We start from the raw sequence: 22,096 nt of genomic DNA, 5'->3' as shown, positions 1-22,096 counted from the left end.
TCTCGTTCTTCACAGAAATAGAAAAACTATCCTAAAAATCATTTGGAACCATAAGAGTCTGGATAAGCCAAAGCAATCCTGAGGGGGGGGGAAGCTTGGAGGGATTACCACTGCAAATTTCAAGATACATTATAGAGCCGTAGTAATAAAAATAGTATGCTACTGGCACAAAAATGGATGTGTAGACCAACAGAACAAAGTTGAAGGCTCCAGTGTGAGTACACATACATAAGTATAGGCATCTGATATTCCACAATCCCAAAAGACAGAATCCTTAACAAATGATTCTGGGAAAACTAGATGCCCACATGTTTCAGAATAAAATTAGACCTGTATCTATCACTCTGCATAAAAATTAATTCCTGATGGATCAAAGATCTTAATGTAAAACCTAAAACACAAACAGTGCTTCTTAACCTGTGGGCCGAGACCCCTTTGGGATCACATATCAGATATCCTGCATGTCAGGCGTTTACGATTCATGGCAGTATCAAAATTACAGTTAGGAAGTAGCAATGAAATAATTTTATGGTTGGGGCTCACCATAACGTGAACTGCATTAGGAAAGTTGAGAACCACTGTGTTAGAAGAAAACATAGACTACAAGATATGGATGTGGGAAAGGGCTTTCTGACTAGGTCTCCAGGAAATCAGTCCAACAATTGACAAATGGGACCTCAGAGAACTTAGAAGTCTCTGCATAGCTAAGGAAGCAATCAGCCGATTAAAGTGGAAGCCCAAAGAGCAGAGCAAATCCACACTGGGGCTCTGACAGAGGGTGGAAGTCTAGACTACAAAGGACTCAAAAAACAGTCAAGAAAACAAACTGCCCATTCAAAAAAACCAAACTGTTGAGCTGAGCAGAGTTCTCAAAAGAAGAAATAAAAATGGCTACAAATCTCAAAAAAAAAAAAAAAAAGTTCATTATCATTAGCAAATAGAAGTTCATTATCGTTAGCAAATAGAACACTACACATCAGAGAGGCTTTGACGTTCCATCTCATCGCAGTCAGAACGGCTAGGATCAACAGAACAACTGACTGACAGCAGATACTGGAGAGGATGGGGAGGAAGGGGAGACCCTCATTCACTGTTGGTGGACCTGCAAACTGATTGCAGCCACTCTGGAAAGCGCTCAAAAAACTAAAACTTACCATATGACCCAGCTATACCACCCCTTAGCATGTGACCAGAGGACTCGACACCCTACTCCACAGATACTTGCTCAGCCGTGTTCACAGCCACCCTGTTCGCAATTGTTAGGAAATGGAAAGAATCTAAATGTCCTTCGACTGATGGCTAATGAAGATGGGGGACATATCCACGGTGGAAAACTCTGCAGCTGTAAAGAAAATGAAATCATGACATTTGCAGGTCCGTGAACGGAACTAGACACAATCGTCTCAAGGGAGGACATCCAGATGCCGAGAGACACGTGGTGCACATTCTCTCTCATCTGTGGTTCCTAGCTCCAAATCCTCAGATGGGAGCATACAGGCTGGAGTAACTGCAGAATCCGGGAAAGAAGAAAGGGACAATGGAGTCGGGGAGGGGGGGGGGGAGGGGGGGGGAGAATGCTAGAGGGGGGACTAGCAGGATACAGTGATATGAGGGGGAGATGGTAAAATGGTGGTGGGGGACCAATATAGAAGTGGAATGGAGAAGGGAAAAATAACATGAAGGATGTTTGAAAAACCATATGGAATCATATTATTTACTTACTTAAAAATGTTACATATAAGCCACGCGGCGGCGGCGGCGGCGGCGGCGGCGGCGGCGGCGGCGGCAGTGGCGGTGTTGGCGCACGCCTTTAATCCCAGCACTTGGGAGGCAGAGGCAGGGGGATCTCTGTGAGTTTGAGGCCCGCCTGGGTGGGCTACAGAGTAAGTGCCAGGAAAGAGACAAAGCTACACAAAGAAACCCTGTCTCGAGAAAAAAAATGTTACATATAATACATATGGATATGTACACACACAAATATATATGTTTTAAATGAAGTTAGGCCACTTAGGCTGACAATGCTCCCCACAAGAGGCAGAGACTATTTAGTAAAAATCTCACCATCCAGCATGAGAGACTCCCTTTCAAGTTGTTGGCTAGGTGTGTCCAAGAGACTCCCAAAACAATATAGGTTATTGCTCTTGCCTTTGGTTGCCTCCCAGAAGTTGAAGGTGAGTCCCTATTGTTGAGGACATCATGTACTTGAGACACAGGACTTGGAGGATTCAAGCTGGATCTGACTTGAAAGCCTCCTCCCTGAGGCCCAGCTCTCACAGTACCACAAGATGTAATGCAACCTGCCAAGGGAGGGAAGCAACCAATAATCCTACCCAGTTTGTGACACCAATGAACCACATCAGTGACCAGCCTGATATATGACTATATCAGTGCAGAGTGGCACTCATATCTTGGTGAAAACCAATAGCTCTCTATTTGAACTTAAGGCTCACTCAACAGGAGGGAAAGCATGCCTGCTACTAAGAGGCTAGCTAGCTATCTGGGGCTAGGGAGGTCATGGATCTCAGAGGAGAACTTTCAGTCACCACTTCACGAGACCAGCACACTTCCTATCTGCATTCTAAATACCCGTCCTTACACCCACAGACAAGTATAGCTCTCACCCTCATCAAAGAATCATCCCTTTGTAGCAGACAGAGACCATTGCTGGAAAACACAACTGGCCAACATGCAGAGACCTGCTCATGGGCTGCCCAGTCCCAACGACTACATCTGCAAAACAACTCCTGGACCTCGGGCCCAAGAAACATCATGAAAGAAAGGGTGGAAAGATTTTCAGAGCCAGGGGAATCCAAAAGTCCGTCATGCGATTGTGTCTCCTAAACATGACAAGGAAGCTGCACCCATGCTCTGTCAACAATGTGGCTGCCTAAACAAGACCTGATCAAGGACAATGTCAATATGTATACTAACTTACTTGGAAGGCAGAATCTCATGGGGCCCCAGCTCTAGACAAAGAGCTACAGGCAGCTAAAGACTTCTGAGAGAGGGAGAATTTAGTCCTCCCCAGGGATGGGTCCCCTAATTGGTTATCCAATATTAAGTGGTCAGCCCTGCAGACGTATACATACAAGCAACACAAAACAGTCTGAGCAGGGTGTATTTGTATATGTATGTGTTTTTATTATGTAACATATTTTCGTTATATGTTATATAATAAAAACACATACATATATACTATATTTATGTATATGCATAAATATATAAAAATTAAACATGCAATATAAATATACAAACTACATTTATATATTTATATATACTTTATATATTTATATGTTATATATAAAGATATATATTTATTAAGGAAAAAGAGGCCATGATTTTGAAAGGGGGGTGCATGAGAGGGTTGGAGGGAGGGACGGGAAGGGGAAATGATGCATTTTAATTTAAAATAAGTCTGTTCTTATTGCAGCTGTGCCTGCCAGTGTGTGTACAACAGCACCCCTCATGTCCCCCTGTGCCCTGCCCTGCTTGATTTCCCTTTCCAGCCCACAGCCCCTGATACTACACAGTTCCAGACTGTCTACCCTTCTAGTTAGAGAATAAGCCCCTTGACGCAGGGCTTTGTTTACATCTCTTCACCACCTAACCATGCCAGGCACAGGAACTCTTGGCATCTGCTAGCTGGAGGAAGGCATGAAGGAGATTCCCATATTCCTTCTCAGTCAGCGATGCTTTATTGACGGTTCTGGAGTTTGCTTGTTGGAGGGACATCTTATAGGAGTCATAGTTCTCAATTTTCTATAATTTGTGGGTGCCCAGAGGCTTTGGGGCTATTTAGATGTGCTCTGAGTTGCAGTCCCAGAAGCAGTTAGAAATTCTGGGAAAACGTAAGCCTGCTCTGGCTGGTTTATTAACCTTAATTGCATTTTCAAATGTGGGTGCAGCTCAGGTTAGCATTTTCGTTGCTCTTGACTCAGCGGCTCCACGGTTTTCCCAGCTCCTAGCGGATGACTGACTGACTGTACCTGTTAGGGTTGCACAATATGTCGTGACCTAGTTAAGACGGCGCAGTACAGTTTGTATCCAAGTGTCTTGTACTGTTCCTGTGCACCATCTCCTTATCACAGGAGCCAAGGCCCACATCACACGGTTAGCCAAGGGCCCTTGGCAACAGACCACCTAGGCTAGTCTTTCCCAAAGGGGACATTTCTCATGATTAAAGATGACGCTTAGGATCCTTCAATCCAGTCACAGGCAGAATGGGAACCAGGCTGGGGACGGGTCACCAGCTGCTGATTCTCACCTCTGCTTGTCCCTTTTCAGCTAAAGGTTTCCTGATGCAGACAGCCAGCAGCAGGGGCTGTCCATAGGTCCACAGATACAATCCTCCCAGCTGTTAGAATCTTGCTGTCTAGCCATCCTTCTGTCTTTTTCTCGGCGGTGTGTGTGTGTGTGTGTGTGTGTGTGTGTGTGTGTGGGTGTGTGTATGTGTGTGTGTAAGGGAAGGTCCACCTTGCCAAGGCCAGGAGGCAGTTGATGTTTTCAAGAAACCATGCCCTGGGAGTTGGCTTTTGATGGGGAGAGCAAGGCAGGAGGATGGTTTGTGGCTGACTGTCACCAAATGTGCCTGTAACATGCAACAGTGTGTGATGCAGCTTTTTTCCTGTCTCCTACGTGCCCAGGTTGACCTCGAACTTGTGGTCCTCCTCGACTCAGGCTCCTGAGTGCTCTTTCTATTGCATGTTTAACTAGCTGTTCTCCAGCTGGGCACACTGGGGTCCTCCAGGTATGGATGTCACTAAGTTATCTCTGTTGGGCTCATCAGGACAATGAATATCCGTTTCAGTCACAGTCCCTTGACTTTAGGGCACATTTCAATATTAGAAACTTGATGTGTTTCACTTTTCCCTAAGAGGTTAAGTATACCAGGTAGGCAATAGTTCCATCTGTGATGCAAAACTAGAGGAATTCAGTAATTAAGCAACCTGCCCAAGTTCTTGTGGTAGTGAAATTAAGATTCCAGGCTACCTAGTTTGTTGGTGCTTTTGATATTTTTCAGTTGGTTTATTTATTTATTTATTTATTTATTTATTTATTTATTTATTTATTTATTTGAACAGGATTTTATACATCCTAGGCTTGCTATGTACACAGGAGGATGACCTTGAACTTCTGAACTTCTTGCTTCTACCTCCTTAGTGCTGGGATTCCAGGTGTGCACCCTCAAATCTGGCATCAGATTTAGAAGTGAAATCCTTTTGAACTCCATTAACAGGGGTTGCAGCTATCACCGAATTCTAATTTCGGGACACTTACAGTCACTCTTCAGGATACATCCCTGAAATACCCTGGCAACCATGAGCATACTTCCTCTCTCTGTAGATGGGTTCATTATATCTCAGTGGATTCACAAAACACTTGGTCTTTGTGAGTGACTTTTAGTTAGCTGAATGTTTTCAAGGTTCACTGAGGTTATTCTTTCTTTAAATATATAATTTTTTGGTTGGGGATGGCTCAGTGGGCACAGGCACTTACTGCCAAGCCTAACGATTTGAGCTCAGTACCCAAGGATGGTGGAAGGAGAGAACTGACTCCTGTGAGTTGTCCTCTGACCTCCACACAGTCACCCTAGCATGTGTGTGCCTACACACACACACATTCTTTCTCCCTTCCCTCTCTCTCCACACACACAGACTCTCTCTCTCTCTCTCTCTCTCTCTCTCTCTCTCTCTCTCTCTCTCTCTCTCGATCTCATTCACACACACACACACACACACACACACACACACACACACAGAAGTATGATATGATAAAATAAATAAATGTCATTAAACTTTCTTGGTTAGAATACAAAGAAACGGGTTTCCTGGTATTTCCATGCTAAGAATCATACTTTCTCATAATCCATGCCCTTCCCCCTGTTTCCTGTTATTTTAGTCAATGTCCCATTGTTGGGAAGAAACAACATGACCATGGCAACTCTTAGAAAGGAAAGTATTTAGTTGGGGCTGCCTTACAGGTTCAGAGCATTATCAGCATGGCAGGAAGCATGGCAGCATGCAGGCAGACATGGTGCTGGAGAAGGAGCTGAGAGTTCTACATCCGGATCCACAAGCAACAAGAAGAGAGAGCATCTCTGGGCCTGGCTTGGGCCCTTGAAATCTCAAAGCCCACCCCCAGTGACACATATCCTCCAACAAGGCCACACCTACCCCAGTGAGGCCACACCTCCCAATCCCTTTCAAATAGTGCCACTCCCAGCCATTCAAATAGATGAGCCTCTAGGGGCCATTCTTATTCAAACCACCACACCTGCCCACTCTGGCTGCTTTCCTCTTCCTCCTCCTCCCTCTGGTTTCTTATCATGTGTACTCCATTACTCTCTCATTCCCTCCCTAAGATATCCCCTTTCTAGTTTCATGGTCTACACTCATGCACAACGCAAGGCTGCAGTTTTTTACATGTTACCCCTTCTATCACTACTTCATCCCCCCCCCCCCTCCAAGTAACACTCCGCTGTGTGGACATTATGGCTTGTTTGCCTGTTCATTACTTGTATTTTCTAGCTATCATTGATGATGCTACATATATTGGTGTAGGATTTCTGTTAGAAGCATGTGCTCAATTCTCTCGTGTATACACTTAAGCATATCCCATGATAACAACATTTTAGGAAATGCTACACTCTTTTGAACATAGACTGCACTGGAACAAGGGTTCCACTATCTCCCACATTCTTTCCAGCACTTACCAGTCTTTCCAACTACAGCCATCCCACTGGATACACAATGCCAGCTCATCATGGCTTTGATTTCTACTTTCCTGGTAACTAATGAAGGTGACAACTTCCGTGCTAATCGGCCATTTGTATATAATCTTTGGGGAAAGGTCTCTCTAGTTCCTTTGCTCTGCAATTGGATTGCCTTTTTATTATTATGCTTAAAAATTCATATTCTAATAACAACTCCCTTATTAGATGTATGATTCACAAATATCCCATCCTTAGTAGGGCATCTTTCCCTAGAATGAACTGGGAAATAGCCCTTATGTTTTTGGAAGTTTGTGAAGGACTGTTATTAGTTCTTTGAATGTTTAATGGAATTCCCTAGTAAGACCATCTAGACTTAGCTTTAAAAATTGTATGCTTTTTTTTTTTTTTAAATTTAGGCTGTGTGCATGCTATAGCATGTGTGTGGAAATCAGAGGACAACTTTGGAGAGTTGGTGTTCCCCTTCCACTGTGTGGTTTTGGGGTACTGAACTCAGGTCTTCAGGCTTGGTAGCAGCCTTTAACCTCTGAGCCATCTCAGCAGCCTGGGCCCAGCTTTTTGTGGGATGTTTTGAAACCAATTGTTAGTGGGGTAATTTTTTTTTTTTTTTTTTTTTTTTTTTTTTGTGTGTGTGTGTGTGTGTGTGATGTGCTAAGATAGACTTCTGACTTGGTTTGTTTCTGAGGGGGTAGCCGATTATTCCAACAATGCTTACTAAATAATCTAGCTGTTCCTACCCATTGTAAATGCCTAAAAGTAATATTTTGATGTTTTTGCCTATGACTTTACTCCTGATAAGATATGAAGGCTATTTGCTTTATCAGTGGTCTGCCTGTTATAGCCTTGAGACATTCTTTGTCCTCTTGGGATGTGGTTTGGAAACAGGGAGCTGGGGCAGGGACTGAGACTTTGCTACTCTCATTGCTCATGTGGTGGTGAGGTCCGAACATGACCTGCACACTCTCGATTCTCTGCCTACGAAGCAGGGAGCACATCCTTGGACGTCTGATGCCCACATAGCTTAGGGAGCCAAGCTGGGCCAGAAGCCACACCCGGTTCTCTGGCCTGGATTCTTACCTCTGGTGACTCTCTAGACTTTGGAGTCTCCCTTGACCCACTGGGCCTATCTGTGTTTCCTGCCTCTCCCTGAATTCATCATGTTCTCAGACCTTGGACTTGACCTTATTTTAGAGTGTATCCCTCAGCCCTTGAGAACAGTGAGTTCCGAACCTCACTCAGATCCAGGACATTATCCTGTCAGCAGCTCTTAGCCCTCCAGTTCATGCCTCAGCTTATCCACGAACAATATGTTCTGATCCTCCCACAGTTGCTCATGATACGGTCTGAACATGTCTCCCCTGGCCTCAGCACCCAGGAGATGTGAGCCTCTGCTTGTCCCTGAAGCACCCCATTCTCGTCGTCGTCGTCACTACTAAGTAGGACAGAAGCATCCAAAGCCGTGGGAATGCTGAAAGAGGATCTGGGTAGCCACACAGGGCAGCTACGTGCAGGGACCAGAGGAGGCACAGGCTGGGGGTGTGACTTAGAGTTACATTCATCAAGACTTGCCTACAGGCCGATTTGATGGAGGCATTTTCTCAACTTGCCCTAGCGCATGCCATGTTGACAAAAAACTAAGCGGAACCACTTGACCCCGTGAAGACCACAATGGCGACTTTATTGAACATCTGTCCCCACGGTTGGTAGGCACTTCACTGTAGAAATCCCTCAGGGCTCCATAAGGCCCTTCAGATAAAATATCTTCAGCATTGTCTGCATGCCCTGGCTCCCTCCACACAGGAGGATTTCATAGATAGATCCCATGTTTTCTCTTGGACTCTGTGTGTGTGTGTGTGCGCGCGCGCGCGCGCGTGCGTGCGCGCGCGTGTGCCCCCTGCTTGAGCTTCTCTCCTTTCAGGCATCCCTCTGCCCTTTTTCACAAGCTCAATGGCCACCTCCCTCAGGAAGTCCTCCCTGACACTCTGGGCTGGAGGGCTCCTCCCTATCTTCCCACGGCATCTTTGTGTTGGTAGAAGCTTGGACATCCCCCCGCCCCTCCCGCCCCGTCCTCTGGTCAGGTCTTACTCCATTTTTCTTGCACAACTGCAAAGAAGCTAGCTGTTGCTACATAGTTTGGAGTGTGCCCAGCCGCCCTCTGCCCACATACATAGACACTAACAAGCCAAGTGTCGAGCCATGAGCCCCGGGCATCTCTTTTGGCCTTATGTAGGCCAAGCTTGACAATACCCTGGCCTCTGCATCTCTCCTGAGGTAATCCTGTATCAGGTCCCTCCCTCGTCTCTTGGGTACTCACACGGGGAAGGTTCACTGTGAGACTGGTTAGATTGCTAACCTCCCAAAGGCAGGCGCATGTGCTTTCTCCCTGATCCCAAGTCTTGCTGTAGTCTACTTTTTTACTGGTTTCAGGGAAAATGGGCTTTTATATTCTTAGAGACAGGAATTCCAATGTCAGAAGCTTCCAAAGCATTCTGAGTAAGGGTCTTAGGTGTGTCCAGTAACTATGCAAGACTTAACCGCTCACACTGGACCACTCCCCTCAACCCTGAGGCTGAGTCTCCTCACTTGAAGGCCAGGCGCCCCCTCGTGGAAGAACAGTCTCTTCTGAAAAACCAAACACCAGGCCAACTTCATGACACCCAGCACCAAAGCTCGCCTGGGAGCACAAGGCAGATAGATTATTGTTTAAATTGTGTAACGTAATAATATATATTGTTTCATTCCTGATAATAAAGCTGTGCCTACTCATGTTATAAAATTTAGCAATTGTAGTGCTAAATTATAATAAAGGGTCAAGGAAAAAGTCACCACAATTCCCACGTTCCAAAGAGAGCCAAAGGCAGTGTTTTTGGTGTATTTTTCTCCCAGCTCTTTCTTCCTTTCTTCGTGTGTGTGTGTGTGTGTGTGTGTGTGTGTGTGTGTGTGTGTTTATGTGTATGTCTGTCTGTGTCTCTTTGTATATACGTGTGTGTTTATCTGTGTGTGTAGGTGTATGTAGGCCATAGATGGAGGTCACATGACTTCCTTGCACTCTCCACCTATTTTTTTTTTTTAAATGCAGGTTCTCACTGAACCTGGAGCTTGCTCATTCAGCTAGACTGACTGCAAGCCTCTGGGATCCTCCGTCTCCATCTCCTCAGAGCTGAGATGACAGACATGGAACCTCAGGTCCTCCTGCTTACAAGGCCAGCACGTTCTCGAGTTCCTATCCCAACCCCTCTTGTTCTTTTTCTGTAAAAACACCGAAGTTGGCCGTACATTACTCTAGTAATTGCTGCTCACCACCCTCTTGCAAAGTCCTCAATACAATATTCTGAAAACACAGGAAATATACAAGCAATCCACATAGGCATCTGTATGTATCATATACATTAACTGACACATTTAAAGTTGACGTCACTTCTCCATGAGGTGGCTGAGCCCATGGCCTGGAAGCCTGCTGCCCTGGTTAGCCTGAAACCTGCCTTCACCTGTTCTTGTTAGGGCTTCTATTACTGTGATAAAACACCGTGACCATCAACAAATCAGGGCAAAGTGTTTATTTCATTTTATAACTCTCGGGTCACACTCTATCACGGAGGGAAGTCAGGGCAGGAACCTGGAGGCAGGACCTGGAGCAGAGGCCGTGGAGGGATGGTGCTTACTGACTTGCTCCTCCTAGATAGCTCGGTTGGCTTTCCTACACTACTTAGGACCACTTTCCTAGGGTTGGCTCCACCCATACCGAGCTGGTCCCTCCCACATCAGCTATCAATCAAGAAAATTGGCTTGCCCACAGGCCAATCTAGTGGCGATATTTTCTCAGCTAAGATTTCCTCTTCCCAAATGGCTCTAGCTTGTGCCAAACAGACATAGCACCAGCCCTCGATGTGTCTGCCTCCCCACCCTGTGGCTTTTCTTTTTTTTCTTTTTCTTTTTTTTTTTTTTTTTTTTTGGTTTTTCGAGACAGGGTTTCTCTGTGTAGCTTTGCGCCTTTCTTGGAACTCACTTTGTAGAACAGGCTGGCCTCGAACTCACAGAGATCCGCCTGGCTCTGCCTCCCGAGTGCTGGGATTAAAGGTGTGCGCCACCACCGCCCAGCGGCTTTTCTTTTATACAGCACTAATTGCCATCTACCTACCACCAGCCTTCCTTACTGCTTTAGCTCATTGTGTCTTGGGGACAGTGGGCTAAAGGGCTAAATAAATGTTGACTGCTCTGGCTGGCAGGCTCTATATCCTGTTTTGAATCTTTATTCTAATGAAGTTGAGACCAAATGAGGGTTATTGTATTTAAGAATCTTCAAAGGCCTAGAGAGCCTGGGAACTCCACGGTGGACCTGTTACCTCAAAACAGCCAGTTGCCAGAACTCAAGAGGCCAGGTCTCTCTTCCATCTGAAGACACTGGCTACTGATTCTACTCTGGGTCACAGATTTCCAGGGTGAGGCCAGTGTGCCTGGTCACACCAGCAATAAGGAACCCATGGAAGGCCACCACACGGACATCGGCTCCCGATCTTGCAGGAGATGCTGGGCTGCTTGTGTAGAAAATGGGAAGTGAAGGTATCATCAGTATGAGATTGGCCATAAATTGACAATGATTGAAGCATGGTTGAGATGTGTGTGAAAATTCATCTTTATTTTTTATGTTTGTATTTTGTCCATCATAAAGTCCTAAAAAATAACAAAGTGAAAAGCAGCTGTACCCATTTTCATTCTGTGCAGGGGATGAAGGAAAATAATGATACTTCAAAACAGCAGCATGGCATCGAAGCATCCTAAGGATCCACTTCACACTATGTTAAACAGTTTTTTTTTTTTAACTAATTTTTTTTTTGTTTGTTTTTTTTTTTGGTTTTTTCGAGACAGGGTTTCTCTGTGTAGCTTTGCACCTTTCCTGGATCTCGCTCTGAAGACCAGGCTGGCCTCGAACTCACAGAGATCCGCCTGGCTCTGCCTCCCGAGTGCTGGGATTAAAGGCGTGCGCCACCACCGCCCGGCTTATGTTAAACAGTTTTAAGAAATTCTTATGTAGACTGGGAGGTTAAAGGTTGAGCACAAAGAGTTTTGAATCATAAAAAAACAAACTGCAAGGACCTATTCATATAAGTATAAATGGATAAACCTGATCCTTAATTTTAATTGTCAACTAGATTTGGAATCACCTAGGAGACATACCTGTGGGTATGTTATAACACTGTTTCCACTGTGCATAGGGGTGCATTATCCCACGGGCTGCAGTCCCAAATGTACTGGGTTGGCTTTTTGGTTTGAGATGGGGGTCTTACTTTGTAGCCCTGGCTGCCCTGGAACTTGCTATGTAGACCAGGCTAGCCTTGAACTCACAGAAGTCTGCCTGTCTCTGCCTCCTGAGTGCTGGGGTTAAAGATATGTGCCACCATACCCAGCCATAAATACTTTATGTGTTTGAGTGTTTCACCTGCACCTGCATGTGTGTCTATGTATCATGTGTGCCTGTTGGAGGCAGAAGGGGGCATTAGATCTCCTGGAACTGGACTCACTGATGGTTTAAGTCATCATGTAGGTACTGGGAATCGAACCCTGGTCCTTTGGAAGAGCAGCCAGTGCTGTTGCCTGCTGAGCTCTCTCTCCAGTTTCCCAGATGAATTGAAAAAGGGGGAAAGGGGGCTGGAGAGATGGCTCAGAGGTTAAGAGCACTGACTGCTCTTCCAGAGGTCCTGAGTTCAATTCCCAGCACCCACATGGTGGCTCACAACCATCTGTAGTGAGATCTGGCGCCCTCTTCTGTATACATAATAAATAAATAAATCTAAAAAGGCGGGGGGAAGAAGCTAACAGAACATCAGCACTCATCTCCACCGACTTTCTGATTCTGCACACTGTGTGATCAGCTGTCTTCTGTACCTTCTGCTGTGCTGTCCACACCATGATTGACTGTACCTCCTCTTAAACCGTGTGCCAGAATAAATGCTTCCTTCCTTCCTTCAAAGTTGCATCCTAGGTGGTGATTTGGCTCTGTGGTAGAGCACCTCCTGAGCACAAGTCTGTGAGCTCTGTCCTCAGCACTGAAGAAAAAGTAAAATAAACATGGATTTTAAAAGTTGTTTTCTGGGGCTGGAGAGATGATTCAACAGTTAAAAGCACCTGTTGCTCTTGCAGAGGACCCAAGTTAGGTTCCCCACACCCTATGTTGGGCAGCTCACAACTGCCTATAACTCCAACTCCAGAGCATCTGACGCCCTCTTCTGGCCTCTAAAGGTACCTGCACCCACGTCCACACCGACCCCCCCCACACACACACTAAAAAACATCTTTAAAAAAGGTGTGTCATGTATTTTTGTCAGAGATGAGAGATTAATGAGTATAATAAGTAATGAAAAACTATAGCTTCAGTAGGTCAAGAGCTAAGGTTGAGAGAGAATTTAAATTCTGGCCAGAAGAAAAGAAGCCACAAGATCACCACCACCCACCCCCGATGTCCCCCAGCAATGAGAGGGTGTTCCTGCCTTGGGGTTCCCCTCTTCTAGCCTTTGGGAGCAGGTTGGAAGCAAAGCCAGTACCCACAGAACTCTCAAAACCCACATCTGTGGGGCAGAAGATGAAGGTGACCTGCCCTGCTGCCACCACATATCCAGGCTGCTGGGGGAAGTCAGCACTTCCTTCATGCAAGGAAATGCACCATGGGAGGCAGTTAGCCAGGCTTGTGACCCTGCCCCAAATGAGAGAGGAGCCAGGGTCACTGAGAATTCCCACTTGGGCACTTTCCCTGAGGTCTGCAGCATCCACTGAAAGGCTGTGTGGGAGCGCAGAGAGTGTTTGGGTGGGACAGCCTCCGTTCTCTTGTACTTACCCTAGCATTTGCTATCTTCTGGCCCTTTACACACCCGCTTCCTCCTCAAGGGTCAGGCCCTGGGCCCCAGCAGATGAGCCTCTGCGGTCACAGCCTCTGAGGGTAATTGCCACTCTAGAGAGCTGCCTAGGATTACAGGAAAGCAGCTTCAGAAATAGAAATAGCTGCAGTAAGGACTGTGGTCGGAGTTGTGACACACAGGGAACTCACTTTCTCCCTTCTTGACAACTGGTTTCTGAGAAATAGTCTTCGCTGTCCAATGGCAGGTTGGCCTCTGGTGGGGGATGCTCCAGTTCCCAGAGGGGTACAGAGGACACCAGGGTCCTGAGGGTGGGTAATGGCCCTGCCCTCCTTTATCTGACCTGCGTTTATTCAGCAGACTTTCCCAGCCAGCTGGGCCTTTTCTGGGTCTGCAATTGGCTAAATACACATCTTTTAAATTAGATTTACTCTTGTACGAAGCCGCTTGTTTTGTGGGTGTGTGGATGGAAACATAGTATCACAGTCATGCTGAAATGCATTTCTTTCCAGAAATCTTCAGCTTCTGGTTTTTGCTGCCCCACACAATGTTTTCTTTGTCATAATTGCAACAACTCCATTCCACCAGCTAGCTCCCCAGGGAGGGGTGGGGAGGCAAACATTAAGCTGCCTTTAATCCCAGCACTCAGGAGGCAGAGCCAGGCGATCTCTGTGAGTTCGAGGCCAGCCTAAGCTACAGAGTGAGATCCAGGACAGGCACTGAAACTACACAGAGAAACCCTGTCTCGAACCACGCCCCCTACCCCCCAAAAAACATAGCAAACATTAAAAGATGGAAATCTAAATACTAAAAATTATAGGAAGGAAATCAGGGGAGTGGATCAGGATGCTCTCTCAGGACAACAGATGAGCCCTGATGGAAAAACTCTCTGCACCTGAATGGGATGGATGGAAACACCCACCGGTAACTGTAAAATTTCAAAATCATGCCCAATAGAAGGCCCAGCTAGCTTCTGGTAGAGAACGCAGGCCCCCTTTTCACTCCACGTATTGGGAAAATCCTGAAAACTGGAAGGAGATGGGAAAGTGCACTGTAAATCCTGGAAGGGAGCCATGAGCCATCTAGAACTGTGCATCTGGATGGAGTGTTGATGGGAAGTAACGTAAGATGTTCAGACACGCAAGGCTGCAAGCAAGCAGTCCCTTCCCACCTACTCCTGGTCAGGAAGCAGCTGCTGGATGTGCTCCAGCAGAACAAGGATGGCCGACAAAAGAGGAGTAAGGCCAGAACCAGGAGACTCCACCGGGAGGAGGAGAGGGGGTGGGGATCCTGAGTCCGGACACCGAAGGGACACTTCGGGGTGGGGTAACTGTGTACCTGGAACGGGAGATAAGGACAGGTGTGAGCACACTGGGAGACCCTGCAAGATCACATATGAGAAACCTGATGGAAACGAGTTTCTCCAGAAGAGATCGCCGCAGCTGTTAGGATGGTCATCAAAAAAGTTTATACAAAACTAATCGAGCAAGAAAGATTAAGGCAATTATTAGCTCAAGGAAAGAAAGTGTGAGAAAGAAGCAATCTTAGCTGATTACATGGTTCAGTTCGGAATAGCATGAGAACTGGTAATATGGATAATGAATAGTGATTGAAGTAAAATTATGATATAATTACATTGGGTGGGGCTAGGGGACGGCAAGAGATGGGTTGGGAGTGTGAAGATAAAGATAATGCCTCAAGCTGGAAATCAAGAAAAGCCTTCTATTTACAGATACGGGAGCTGGCTGGGTTGGTGGTGGTGGAGGACATCTGCAATCCTGGCCAGCACTGGGAGGTAGAAGCTCAAAGGAAGGCAAAGTCATGTTTGGCAACATGTCAAGTTCAAGGCCACCCTGGGTTACCTAAAGACCCCGTCTCAAAATAAAACAAAACAAAAATAAAGATCGAGGCAGAAAGTAAAATAATCCATGAGAGGAACAAGCAGCTTCCTGTGGGACTGGGGGCCGAGGGAAGACTAGATCCTGCCATTTCTTGTAACAGACCATATTGAACTATTTGATTCTTTCAATTAAATTACATATACTTTTTATGGAAAAAAAAGACCCTCAGCTAATTCACAGTAGACACCTTGAAGTATCTTAAAATGTGACTGAAATCTTGTTAGGGTCAAGGAAACTAACTAGTTAGGCACAAACAGGCTGGAGAGATACCTCAGCTGGTAAGCCTGTTGCTCCTAACAGAAGATGGGAGTTTGGTTCTGACAGCTCACAACTGCCTGTAACTCCTGGTCCAGGGGATCCAAACCCCTCTTCTCGTCCTGACGGGCACCCACACACATATGTGTGCACAGATACAGACACGTGCACACAAATAAAAATCAAGATAAAATCTTAAACAAAACCCCCACAAATGGATACTTCCAGCCGTTTGAGCAGAGCCTGTAACAACAGCTGACTAGCTCAAGGCCAGGCATGAAGGCCTCAGGGCACGAAGTGCCATGTGATGGCTTCACAGAAGCCCTACCTGGCTGCAGAGAAGGGCCGAGGACATAACATGGACCCCTGGCCTTGTCTAGGAGAAGACTCTACTACTTTCTGGCTGGTACCACCAAATCAGGGCACGTGGCTGCATGGTGTCCGGGAAGCCAAGGAGAAAGAAGTTGTCTGCCATCTGTATTTTAAACGCACACGTTGTGTTTCCCCAGGTCTTGTCCAGGTATTTCTCTCCATTTTCCCTTTGCTACCCTGGGAAGCGTGGAACCATGCCTCCACGGTTCCAACCATGGAAGGACTTGGAACCCCATGTCGTTCTGTTGGGTATGTTGAGTGGTGCAGCTAAGAACAGTTCAGTAGATCTGCCGCACGCTGAGTCTGCAGTTACCACAGGGCCCAGCAATCCCACCCAGGAGTGCTGAGAGTACGTCTGTATAAAAACACGTAAAAGCACTCTCGGCGCGTCACATGCACACTAGCCGACAGGTGAGAGCCACCCACATTCGGTGAGCTGTGTGTGGTAAACACGATGTAGCATTAGCCTTGAGCAGGAGTGAAGTCCTGGCATGCTACATCGTGCAGAAGCCTAGAAAACGCTTGGCTAAATAAGAAATCAGACACACAAACCCATGAGCTGTCTGGTTCCATTTATATGCAGTGTCCAGAAGAGGCAGATCCAGAGGTAGAAGGTAGATTTGTGGTTGCTGGGGTTGGGGAGGATCAGAAGAGTGTTAATGGTGTGGGGTTTCTCTTTGAGTGATGGAATTAAATAACAGGTCATGGGTGTACGATACTGTAAACACACGAAAATCCACTGAAGTGCATGCTTTAAAATGCTGAAAAGAATTGTGTGTTGTGTGAATTTTCTCTCAATACAAATGCAAGGACTAGAACTGTCAGGATGTGATGTTAGAATCCAGCCTCTGCCCAGGCCACAATATTTACAGCAGCCCCTCTGCTCTCAGTTACAGACGACAGGCACCTGCTGAGACACTGTGAATCTCTAGCTAACAGACTCCCCTAGGGGAATGGAGGGTACTCCCCCTGCTCATCACCCTCTCCCCTGCCTACTGCCTGGCAATCAGTCTAGCCATAGGCTTGTACCTTCCCCCATTCTTAGAAAGGTATCAAAGAAACCCCCACTTCTGCCACAGGGGCCCTGATTTCTCTTCAGGGGACTCCTCAGATTGGAACTTCCCAAGGAATCTCATGGTAGGAAGAGGAAAAGGTGGCCAAAGAGCTAGCCGAGCAGGTAAAGGTGATTGGCAGCAAGCCCGATGCCCCGAGTTCCACCCTGGGGAGCCACGTGGTGAAAGGAGAGAACCAACTCCTGTAAACTGTCTTCTAACCTCCAATTTGTACTGTGGCACACGCACATGCACACACTATAACTACACAAATAATAAACGTAGTTTAGCTGATGAGATGGCTTGGTAGGTAAAGGTATTCGCCACCAAGCCTAACGACCCAAATCTGATCCCCGAGACCTACATCTCCAGCCAGAAACCTTGTCATCACACACACACACACGCACACGCACACACACAGAGCATGAGTGGACTCAGTTTTATGAAATGCGAGTTAATAATAGCCAGGGAGGCTTGGAGGGGCACATTCCCTACCACCCTGCATGTTTTGAGTAGACTGGAGAGGGGAAGGGGGAAAAGAGGAGTGTTTCAGAACTTACATGTAGATTAAATGTTTCAAACAAAGCATTGTTAAGGCTGAAGAACGAGCACTGGCTGCTCCTCCAGAGGACCCATGTTCGAGTCCCAGCACCCACATGGTGCTTACAACTGTAACTCCTGTTCCAGGGACCTGACACCTTCTTCTGGCCTCATAGGCACCAGACACATATGTGGTACATGGATATACATACCAGCATAATGTGAATATACATTATATAAACTAAACCCTAGTTTTTAATCAAACGAGACAAAAGGAAAGTGTCACCAATTCTTTACTCTCAAGAAAAGAGTCTTGCTGAACTAGAGAAAAACCCAGGTTTTTTTTTTTAAATGCATACATTTATTAAAAATTTGAAGTTACTTTAAAAAACATGGTTACTTTACACTATAAATTCAGAAGTCCTGGGAATTAGTCACAGAAAGATTTAGGTTTTCGAGGAGTCCTTAAGGTTCCCTGTTGGAATTCCTCATCGCTCTGGGGTTTTGGCGCTTTGGGAGTCTCTGCCCTGGAACCCTGGTTATTGAACAGCGGCAGCTCAAGAACCCAGAACAGATGGGAGAGGCTCTGGCGTGCTTATAGCCAAACGCAGACAGGCGCACTTTTTAGTGAGTGGATGTAGTTCCTTCTGGAGTTTTTGGAGTGATGTATGGTCTGTAAGACCATTCCCCCACTTAGTGAAGAGCCACTCAGGCCCTCCCCAAATACTGGCCCCATCGCAACCCCAGGACTCCACGTAGCATGCAGGTTAAAATGTCTCTAGGCAGGAGGATTTCCTCAGTTCTTATCCAACCATCTAAAATTGTCCCTTAAGAGGATCACAGCTAGGCAGGTAAAATCGTTTTTACAATTTTAAAACCGAAATTGTTTCCAGGCATACAGGACGGCCGTTGCAATGATACAGTACAGAAGAGTCTTGATCACCAGTCTCCCAAAACGGAGTGGAAAGGGACTCTTGAAGAAGTCACAAAAGCCATCCTGCAAGGGGCAGAAGAGGAGAATTAGACCGCCTCCCCATGAACAAACCTGAGCTCCAGATACACAGAAGTCAGGGCTGAAGAGACGGTTCAGCAGTTGAGCGGGCTGGCTGCTCTTGCAGAGATTTAGGTTCAGTTCCCAGCACTTACACTTACAATTCTGTTAACTCCAGGTCCAGGGGATCTGACACCCTGTTCTGGCCTCCCTGAGCACTGCATTACATGGCACACAGAACACATACAGGGACTTACCCAACACACAATAAAAATATCTAAATGAAAATCCACAGGAAGGGCTAGTATGGAGCTTGGAGGTCAAACATGTGATCAGCATGCACAAGGCCGTGGACCAATCTCCAGTATGAAAAAAACACCCCAAAATACATAGGACGTTCTAGATCATGCCATAAAATGAAAGGCATATGGCTACCAGACACCTCGTAGGATGTGTTCACAGCAGTTCAACTTGCATAGAAGCAACCACCTGACTGTCCTATATGGCAGAGATGCCTCATAACACCTCATATTTTACCTCAACACTGTGGAAAGACATCTAGGAGAACTCTACTAAAGCCTCTCTTTACTCTCTGATGCCTTCCCCACAACCTCCAATAAAATTGAAAATTTTAAACCTTGGGCATTCCCTTTGACGGCACCTGTCTGTCTTTAGCTCATCTCTTTAACCTTGACCTTCCCTCTACAAATCAAATTCAAAATGGTTTCCAAACTCATCAGGGACCTCCTGGGTCACACCTGGGATTACCCATTTAATAACGATCTTGGTTCTTACATCCGTAGCCTCCCTCTTTAGCACACTGCCCATCTCAACTCATCCAGACTGCTGTGTGGTACATCACACAGGCTCAACATCCTTCCACCGTGCCCATACAGGCATCAATCATCTCTGACTCAGATACCCCGAGATGGGAGACATGCTGCATCTACACCACCCCAAGTCAGTATGTAGCAACTAGAGACTGAACTCAATGCTACCCCAAAACCAAAAGTCTGGGGAGGTTATATTTGGACTAGAGTGTATTCAAGCCATGCTCACTTGCAGAAGCTGCTTTCTCTACCTACGCAGCTTAGACAAAAGAAATAGTAGACGCTCTGTTGAAAGCCAGCCTGTGAATTTATAAGCCTCTCTTCCCCAAAGGGCGTTTATGAACCCCAGGCTACCCGAGACCCTAAGCAATCAGGGACTATGGGCAGCAGATCCTGTATGATGATTACACATTAGCTTAAGGACCCAGCCTTTCCCTCTTCCCCATTGCTCTGGAATCAGTGACATCCCAACTACAAGCACATAGTCACCACTATGTGGCATGGGACCTCCCCTTCCTCTGGAACCTTCAAAAGGGGAGTCTGGCTTTGTCTCATAGACCTAACTCTACACAGAGTCCCTGCTATGCTGTCTTTCCATGGTATTACTCTGTGAATGAATCTCTTACCCAAAAGAAAATGTGCCTCACTATTCCTCTTGAACCCACCCAAGTCTGAGAATTTGGGGGGGGGGAGTGAGGAGAGAAAGGAGGAGTGAGCCAGGAGGCAGAAGGAAAAATGAATACTGTCTTATGACCTCTTCAGAGGGCTCAGAGAGGGTTCTCACAAACCCAGCTGAAGGCAGTCCTCGGGCCCAGTGGAGACCCATACATCAGGAATTGCTAACACATCACACCACCTTTCTTATCAGGTGGTTTAAATGCAGACTGCTGACAGGCGGCTTTGTTTTTGTGTAACAGGTTTTAATAGTTAAGTTACATTTATCCCCATAACATGGGTCACTTCAGTTTTGATCCAACCCCCATGAGGAGGAAAGCAAAGAAACCTGAGGCCAGGCTTGGCATGTGAGCTAAACTAGGGTAGAGCTCTTCTTTTTTCTTTTCTGGTGGTGCTGGAGATCGAACCCAGGGCCTCACAGATGTTAACGGTCTGCCATCAACCTTTATTCCCATCCTGGGCGTTTTCTTTGATCGCTAACTCTGTGTAGCTAGCTGCCTTTTCCCGCTTACACCAGAGATTCAGGACCAACAGAAAGCCAGGGGCCTGGAGGCTGCCCAGCAGGGAAAAGTGCTGTGGACGAGAAGTAAAGAGTCTAGTCAGGATTCCCACTGGTGGTCACACACATTTCACAACCCCTAGGGTTTCAGTCTCCTAAAGGGTTAGAGAAAGGAGAGGAAACTCTGGAGAGCTTGGGAAAGACCACAGCTCCCTTTTTGCTACTTGGGCATCTCTGACCTAATAAGCCCCCCCGAAAGTCCCGAGGGTAAGGGTTAGGGTAAGCCATATGTGCCTGGCCACCCCTGAATGAATTTTTATGAGAATTATGGAGCAAGGACAGTCTGAGTGCCTGTAAAGAAACCCTTGGGCTGGGGACCTGGCTCAGGGAGTGCTTGCCTAGCATGCTCAAAGCCCTGTGGGTCCACATCCAGCACCACAGAACCCCAACATAGTGACGCAGCCTGTAATCCTAAAGCTCCTGGAAGCAGGAGGACCGCAGTGGCAGGAGGCTATGTAGTGAGCCAGCCTGGGCTACATGAGACCCTGACTTTAAGGGGGGAAAATAGTAAAGAAAGGAAATAAAATCGGACTGCACAGTACAACTGAAGCGCTCGCTCCTCGTCTCTGAGAGGTACTCAGCCCTGCACCCTCCACCTCACCCCCACACACCATCGCTCCGTGGTCTCACCCAGCCATCCTGATCCTCCAGCCAGGAACGATGCTGTCCCAGGATCCGACTGCACAGAAAGTCCACTATGAGCTGGCAGTCTCGGGTCACTTGGGATTGATTCCTCCTCAGACCACTCTTCTTCTGCCTGGTAACTTTGCAAGGGCCTTGACTCAGAAGCGTCCCCGCGAAGGTCAAGACCAACACCAGGCGGCCCCAGTTGATGTGCTGGTCATCGGAGAGCACCACATCCACCATCCGTGTCACCACCTCCAGGCGGTTGCCCTGGTAGCCGAGGAAGGAGGAGAAGAATTCCTGGTAGTTCTCTTGGACTTCAGCTGCCACAGTGCGCAGCAAGGCCGCCTCGGTCGACCCGGGCGGTGGCTCGGGGGTGCCCGGCTCCCGCGCACAGAACGTCAAGTAGTCAGTCAGCAGCCTTCTGGTGCGTTCCAGCAGCGGATCACCCATCCTCTGGCCTCTGCACCCGGCCTAACCCCAGACGGCTTTCTAGGCTCAGCGGCTTCCTGCCTCCACCCCTCCCAGACCTTTGGGTATCTCACCTGCACCTGTTGCAAGGAGAGAGGCCTGTGATGGAGCAAGCAGGAGCCACGTGAGACCCATGGACTACTTCTTACCTTCCGGATTAAGAAACAGCCAGGGTCTGGAGCTTTCTAGAGCTTGGTAGGCCTTGGAATTGTCATTCTCCTGCCTCCGCCGCCTGAACCACTGGGATT

At 47.0% G+C, this 22,096-nt stretch overlaps 1 protein-coding gene across 1 annotated transcript; it reads right to left on the bottom strand.

Moving 5' to 3' along the window:
- Positions 1 to 18,122: 18,122 nt before the first annotated feature.
- Positions 18,123 to 21,932, bottom strand: Bcl2l10 (BCL2 like 10). Its single transcript, XM_059267009.1, has 2 exons — positions 21,384 to 21,932; positions 18,123 to 18,695 (listed from the first exon to the last, which is right to left on the bottom strand). Exons 1-2 carry the CDS (start codon positions 21,828 to 21,830, stop codon positions 18,570 to 18,572), a joined length of 573 nt encoding a protein of 190 aa, XP_059122992.1. The 5' UTR covers positions 21,831 to 21,932; the 3' UTR covers positions 18,123 to 18,569.
- Between the last annotated feature and the right edge of the window lie 164 nt (positions 21,933 to 22,096).

The sequence above is a fragment of the Peromyscus eremicus genome, chromosome 7, assembly GCF_949786415.1.
Source record: "Peromyscus eremicus chromosome 7, PerEre_H2_v1, whole genome shotgun sequence".
Taxonomy (NCBI): Eukaryota; Metazoa; Chordata; class Mammalia; order Rodentia; family Cricetidae; genus Peromyscus; species Peromyscus eremicus.
This window is presented reverse-complemented; position numbering and strand designations above follow the sequence as displayed.

Coding starts and splice junctions, on each gene's coding strand:
- Bcl2l10 (XM_059267009.1), bottom strand. CDS start 21,830: ATGGGTGATCCGCTGCTGGAACGCACCAGAAGGCTGCTGACTGACTAC. Junction 18,696..21,383: donor TGGAGGATCAGGATGGCTGG/GTGAGACCACGG, acceptor TGCCCCTTGCAG/GATGGCTTTTGTGACTTCTT.